Here is a 7,500-nt window from a genome sequence, read left to right on the forward strand (position 1 = left end):
AACCCTAATAACTAGCACCTAAACCCTAATAACTAACCCCTAACACCTAAACCCTAATAACTAAACCCTAAACCCTTGCACCTAAACCGTAATAACTAAACCCTAACACCTAAACCCTAATAACTAGCACCTAAACCCTAATAACTAACCCCTAACACCTAGCACCTAAACCCTAATAACTAAACCCTAACACCTAGCACCTAAACCCTAATAACTAAACCCTAACCCCTAGCACCTAAACCCTAATAACTAGTACCTAAACCCTAATAACTAGTACCTAAACCCTAATAACTAGCACCTAAACCCTAATAACTAGTACCTAAACCCTAATAACTAGTACCTAAACCCTAATAACTAGCACCTAAACCCTAATAACTAGCACCTAAACCCTAATAACTAACCCCTAACACCTAAACCCTAATAACTAAACCCTAACCCCTTGCACCTAAACCGTAATAACGAAACCCTAACACCTAAACCCTAATAACTAAACCCTAACCCCTTGCACCTAAACCCTAATAACTAGTAACTAAACCCTAATAAATAGCACCTAAACCCTAATAACTAAACCCTAGCACCTAAACCCTAATAACTAACACCTAAACCCTAATAACTAAACCCTAACCCCTAGCACCTAAACCCTAATAACTAGTACCTAAACCCTAATAACTAGTACCTAAACCCTAATAACTAGCACCTAAACCCTAATAACTAGTACCTAAACCCTAATAACTAGTACCTAAACCCTAATAACTAGCACCTAAACCCTAATAACTAACCCCTAACACCTAAACCCTAATAACTAACTCCTAACACCTAAACCCTAATAACTAAACCCTAACCCCTTGCACCTAAACCGTAATAACTAAACCCTAACCCTTTGCACCTAAACCCTAATAACTAGTAACTAAACCCTAATAAATAGCACCTAAACCCTAATAACTAAACCCTAGCACCTAAACCCTAATAACTAACACCTAAACCCTAATAACTAAACCCTAACCCCTAGCACCTAAACCCTAATAACTAGCACCTAAACCCTAATAACTAGCACCTAAACCCTAATAACTAGCACCTAAACCCTAATAACTAAACCCTAACCCCTAGCACCTAAACCCTAATAACTAGTACCTAAACCCTAATAACTAGCACCTAAACCCTAATAACTAACCCCTAACACCTAAACCCTAATAACTAAACCCTAAACCCTTGCACCTAAACCGTAATAACTAAACCCTAACACCTAAACCCTAATAACTAGCACCTAAACCCTAATAACTAACCCCTAACACCTAGCACCTAAACCCTAATAACTAAACCCTAACACCTAGCACCTAAACCCTAATAACTAAACCCTAACCCCTAGCACCTAAACCCTAATAACTAGTAACTAAACCCTAATAAATAGCACCTAAACCCTAATAACTAAACCCTAGCACCTAAACCCTAATAACTAACACCTAACACCTAAACCCTAATAACTAAACCCTAACCCCTAGCACCTAAACCCTAATAACTAGCACCTAAACCCTAATAACTAAACCCTAACCCCTAGCACCTAAACCCTAATAACTAGCACCTAAACCCTAATAACTAGCACCTAAACCCTAATAACTAAACCCTAGCACCTAAACCCTAATAACTAAACCCTAACCCCTAGCACCTAAACCCTAATAACTAGCACCTAAACCCTAATAACTAGCACCTAAACCCTAATAACTAAACCCTAACCCCTAGCACCTAAACCCTAATAACTAGTACCTAAACCCTAATAACTAGCACCTAAACCCTAATAACTAACCCCTAGCACCTAAACCCTAATAACTAACACCTAAACCCTAATAACTAAACCCTAACACCTAAACCCTAACAACCAAACCCTAACCCCAAACCCCTAAACCCTAATAACTAACACCTAAACCCTAATAACTAAACCCTAACACCTAAACCCTAACAACCAAACCCTAACCCCAAACCCCTAAACCCTAACACCTAAACCTGAACCCCAACCTCTAAAACCTTTAGTACCTAAACTCTACCTCCTAGAACCTAACCCCCAACACCTAAAATCCTAACCCCTAGACCCAGGCATCCGATACCTCACACAGTCACACTGCTCTGTCTTTCTCTCAGAAAGGTCACATGACCAGATCCACCTGTCTCACTGACACTGAGCAGAGAGTGAGACAGTTCTGTGACAACTTAGTGTGGACTAATTCTGTCTGTCTCTCTGTCTGTCTGCCTGTCTGTCTCTCAGATCACACTGCGTGGCCTGAGCCCCCAGAGGGAGAGAACGTCCGTGCTCTGAGAGACGTGATGAAGAAGCTGAAACCCAAACTGTGACGTGGAGGGAAGCTCAGCTCTCTCTCTCTCTCTCTCTCTCTCTCTCTCTCTCTCTCTCACACACACACACACACACACACACACACACAATTTGTCATTGTGATTTTAGCCTCTGTGCTGCAGTTCTGCTTTTAATAAGACTTTTACCCAGAAGTCACTGCACTGCTTTGTGTACATGATGCACACTTCAATTCAATTTATTTTGTATAGCGCCCTTTACAATGAACATTGTCTCAAAGCAGCTTTACAAAAGAAGAAAAACAGAGAAAGGGGAGGGGAAAAAATAAATAAATAAATAAAAATAAAAAATAAAATAAATAAAAATAACTAGAAATAAGAGTAAATCATTAAATTTAATAATTAAACTATTTTATCCCCAATGAGAAGCCTGTGGCGACGGTGGCAAGGAAAAACTCCCTGGGATGGAAAAGGAAGAAACCTTGAGAGGAACCAGGCTCAGAAGGGAACCCATCCTCATCTGGGTGACACTAAAGAGTAAATAATGTAACTGTAACTGATTAATGTCCTTTCTACAACAGAAATCAATGACCCATGAGGAACTATTAGGTCAGTGTAGTTTCTAAGGTCATTATAAACACTAGTTCTTTGCGGTCACAAGCTGACAGATGAAATGGCAGATCTGTGATGGTGTGAAAGTCCCCAAGTGGTTCTGTCCATGGCTGTCTCCTGGTCCACACAGATCCATTCACAGCACCAGTGGGCACCATCAAGCGACGAGACTCCGACCAGGGGGTAGGGCAGTGGTCACACTGGAAACTGGTGAACACTGGGAGCTCAGGAGTGGGGTGTATAGCTCAACAGAGAAGGTAGAGAGAGAAAGATATTAAGAATGATTGATTCTGATCATGTGATGCTTAAAGACAATGTAGATTATGTGTAAAGTGCAGGCAGGGACTCCAGCAAGACTAGCTATGACATCATAACTAAAAGGGAGAGCCAGAAGGTCACAGACATGAAGGCTTCCCGGGACATAAAGCATCCAACCACTTCACAGTCAGCAAACCTGAGCGACTTGTGAGGATGGTAAGATGACAGCATCCAACACATCCCAGTCACCAAACACTCTATGACCATGAACCTTCCAGATCTGCTCCTTTACCTAAGAAAACTATACATTAAAAGCTCGACTAAACAAATGTGTCTTCAGCCTAGACTTAAACATTGAGACTGTGTCTGAATCCCCAACACTAATTGGAAGGCTGTTCCATAACTTTGGGGCTTTGAAAGAGAAAGCTCCGCCCCCTGCTGTAGCCTTTGCTACTTGAGGTACTACCAAGTAACCAGCACCCTTTGATCGGAGTGGGCGTGGCGGATCATAAAAGACTAAAAGATCGCTCAGGTACTGCGGTGCGAGACCATTTGGTGCTTTATAGGTCAGTAACAGTATTTTATAATCAATGTGAAATTTGACTGGGAGCCAATGTAGTGTGGCTAAAATAGGAGTGATGTGTTCATATCTTCTGGTTCTGGTTAGGACTCTAGCTGCTGCATTCTGGACTAACTGGAGCTTGTTTCTGCTCCTACTGGAACATCCAGACAGTAAGACATTACAATAATCCAACCTAGAGGTAACAAAAGCATGAACTAGTTTCTCCGCATCATGAAGTGACAACATATTTCTTATCTTAGCAATATTCCTAAGATGGAAGAAGGCTACCCGAGTGATATTATCTACATGAGCTTCGAATGAAAGACCAGAGTCAATAATCACACCAAGATCTTTTACTGCTGGACAAGATGAAACCAAAAGACCATCCACCATTACTCTGTAATCAGAAAGCTCACTTCTAGCTGCCTGTGGTCCTAGTACAAGCACCTCTGTCTTGTCCGAATTAAGCAGGAGGAAGTTAGTGACCATCCAATGTCTAATGTCCTTTACACATTCTTCTATCTTAATAAGCTGGTGTCTCTCATCTGATTTAGCTGAAACATATAGCTGTGTGTCATCGGCATAACAGTGGAAGCTAATACCATGTTTACGAATAATTGCACCAAGGGGTAACATATATAGGGAGAAAAGCAGTGGGCCTAAGACAGAACCTTGTGGAACACTGAACATAACCTTGGTATGCATGGAGAAGTGACCATCTAGATCTACAAACTGATAACGGTCAGTCAAATAAGACCCTGATCAGAAGCCAGTAACAGGTCATTGACCACTTTAACCAGTGCTGTCTCTGTGCAATGATGAGGCCTGAATCCTGACTGATACATTTCATAAATGTTATTTCTATGCAGGTCTGAACAGAACTGCTGTGCTACAGCCTTTTCTAGGATCTTGGAGATAAAGGGCAGGTTTGATATCGATCTATAGTTAGACAGCTGACCAGGGTCGAGGTCCGGTTTTTTAATCAAGGCTTTGATAACTGCTAGTTTAAAAGATTTAGGCACATAGCCCGTGCTTAGGGAAGAATTAATGATTTTTAGAAGGGATTCAGTAGCTACTGGTAATATCTGTTTAAGGAAAGATGTGGGTAAAGGATCTAGGATGCAGGTTGAGAGTTTTGAAGAGGAAATTAGTGAAATTATATCAGGCTCTTGAAGTGGAGTGAAGCATTCAAAGCTCTGATCAGAAATAATTATATTATCTAAAGAATTATCTAACAAATAAATTGGTTTTAAATTAATAGTCTGAATTTTTTGCCTGATATTGTCAATTTTATCATTGAAGAAATTCATGAAGTCATTGCTGCTAAATGTAGATGGTGTGCACTTTTCTACAGTGGTTTTACTCCTAGTTAGTTTTTGCTACAGTGCTAAATAAAAATTTTGGATTGTTTTTGTTATCTTCGATTAGGGCAGAGAGATACGCTGATCTAGCAGCACTAAGAGAATTTTTGTATCTCAGAAGGCTTTCCTTCCACGCAATCTGGAATACTGCCAATTTAGTTTGACGCCATTTACGCTCTAGTTTCCTAGCTGATTGTTTTAAAGCTCGTGTGTGGTCGTTGTACCAGGTTGCTAGTTTCTTCTCTTTAATTATTTTCCATATAAGTGGAGCTACAGTGTCTAGGGTGTTCCGAAACATTGACTCCAGGTAATCAGTCACCTGGTCAAGTTCTGTAGGGTCAGAAGGTGAACCAATCATGTGTGATAATTCTGGGAGACTATCGGTAAATCTCTCTGCAGTAGCAGACGTAAATAAATGCTTCATATGTTAAAGACGCATTTTAAATGAAACAAGATCATGATCTGAGATAGCTTCCGACTGTGGAAGAGTGACTCTGTTTTCTATATTTAATCCGAATGTAAAAATGAGATCCAGAGTGTGACCTCCATTATGAGTGGGTCCTATTACATTTTGATTAACACCTAATGAATCTAAGATGGACACACCTGCTGTTCTCAGAGGGTCTTCTGGCTTATCAAAATGAATGTTGAAGTCTCCGACTATTAATGCTTTGTCTAAAGAAACAACAAGGTTTGAAGTAAAATCTCCAAATTCACTGAGGAATTCAGAGTATGGCCCTGGGGGTCTGTAAATAACAATTAGTGGAATTGACTCTGTGAACTTATTATTAGTACTTGCATACGTTAGGTTAGTATAAAGAACTTTGAAAGTGTTGAACTGATGTCTGGGTTTTTGTGTGGCGCTTAGCTTATTATCATGAATAACTGCGACACCTCCTCCCCTGCCTGTTAGACGCGGTTGATGTATATAGCTATAGCCAGGCGGACAAGCTTCATTTAATGCTACGTACTCGTTTTGTTTAAGCCATGTTTCTGTTAAACAAAGAACGCTGAACTCCTGATCAGTAATCAGTTCATTAATTATAAGTGTTTTAGTTGACAGAGATCTTATATTTAACAGTCCTAGCTTCAGATCAAAGGTGCTGGCTGTGCATTCACTATCATCTAGTTTTATGTTACTCAGGTTACTAAAACAAACTTCAGAGCGGTTAGGGGACGTCACACTCTAAAAGCAACACACTAAAGAAGATCTTCCTGTTTTACTGTGTGAGGAAATCATGTCTGACTCACATACACACACAGGAATGTTCTCCTTAAACAACTGTCCTTAAATGTCAGTGTGTGTGTGTGTGTGTAAGGTGTGTAAGATGTGACATTAATAGAAACTAAAATTACTGAACCATCTTCATGTCATACATTCCCACAGTTCAACACTTAAATAACACACAGAATCATCCTCATAGTCATAATAGGAGTTTTATATAATAACACTGTGTAACAATTTTTTACTTTTTTCTTGTTCCTGGGAAATAAGTGTTATTTCCACATTCTTTGTAACACAAATAAAGAGAAAAAAACATCTTAGCCATGAAAGCTATTTTTTTTTCTCTCTATTTTTTTTACTCATCAAGAGTAATTGGAAAATGTCATTCACTACCTAGGAAAAAAATCGTGTTACATAGTGTGATCATTTAATTTTATAAACTTGTTTTAAAATGAAATAAAACAGCATAAGAATTGAACTGCACTGGTCTGTGTGTGTGTGTGTGAGAGAGAGAGAGAGAGAGAGAGAAAGAGAGAGAGAAATGTAATAAGAATTCTGAACAAGAACACAGCAGTTCATTAATAATCTGTTCATTGTAAATGACTCCTTTGAGTGAATCAGGTAAACAAATGAATCAGAAGTGTTCTCTATCTACACAAGTAAACAGTGTTTTGGCTAACTCAACAAAAACACTCATAAACAACTGAAATAAATCAGAGTGAATCAGTTAAATTAATCAGAGTAAATCAGTAAAATAAATCATTGAAATGAGTCAGAGTGAATCTGTAAATGAATCAGAGTGAATCAGTAAAATGAATCAGAGTGAATCAGTAAAATGAATCAGAGTGAATCAGTAAAATCAGTGTGAATCAGTAAAGTAAATCAGTAAAATGAGTCAGAGTGAATCAGTAAAATGAATCAGAGTGAATCAGTAAAATGAATCAGAGTGAATCAGTAAAATGAGTCAGAGTGAATCAGTAAAATGAATCAGAGTGAATCAGTAAAATGAATCAGAGTGAATCAGTAAATGAATCAGAGTGAATCAGTAAAATGAATCAGAGTCAATCAGTAAAATTAATCAGAGTGAATCAGTAAATGAATCAGAGTGAATCAGTAAAATGAATCAGAGTGAATCAGTAAATGAATCAGAGTCAATCAGTAAAATGAATCAGAGTGAATCA

General features: G+C 38.8%; 1 protein-coding gene across 1 annotated transcript in view; it reads left to right on the top strand.

The window, feature by feature from the left end:
- The window catches only part of pecr (peroxisomal trans-2-enoyl-CoA reductase), a 16,602-nt gene extending 10,804 nt beyond the window's left edge, over nt 1-5,798 (top strand). The window contains exon 8 of the mRNA XM_058381963.1: nt 2,258-5,798. Coding sequence (XP_058237946.1) covers nt 2,258-2,343 — 86 coding nt within the window. The 3' untranslated portion in view covers nt 2,344-5,798. The remainder of the gene's footprint in view (nt 1-2,257) is intronic.
- Nucleotides 5,799-7,500: the final 1,702 nt, after the last annotated feature.

This window comes from Hemibagrus wyckioides, linkage group LG27 (assembly GCF_019097595.1).
Source record: "Hemibagrus wyckioides isolate EC202008001 linkage group LG27, SWU_Hwy_1.0, whole genome shotgun sequence".
Taxonomy (NCBI): domain Eukaryota; kingdom Metazoa; phylum Chordata; class Actinopteri; order Siluriformes; family Bagridae; genus Hemibagrus; species Hemibagrus wyckioides.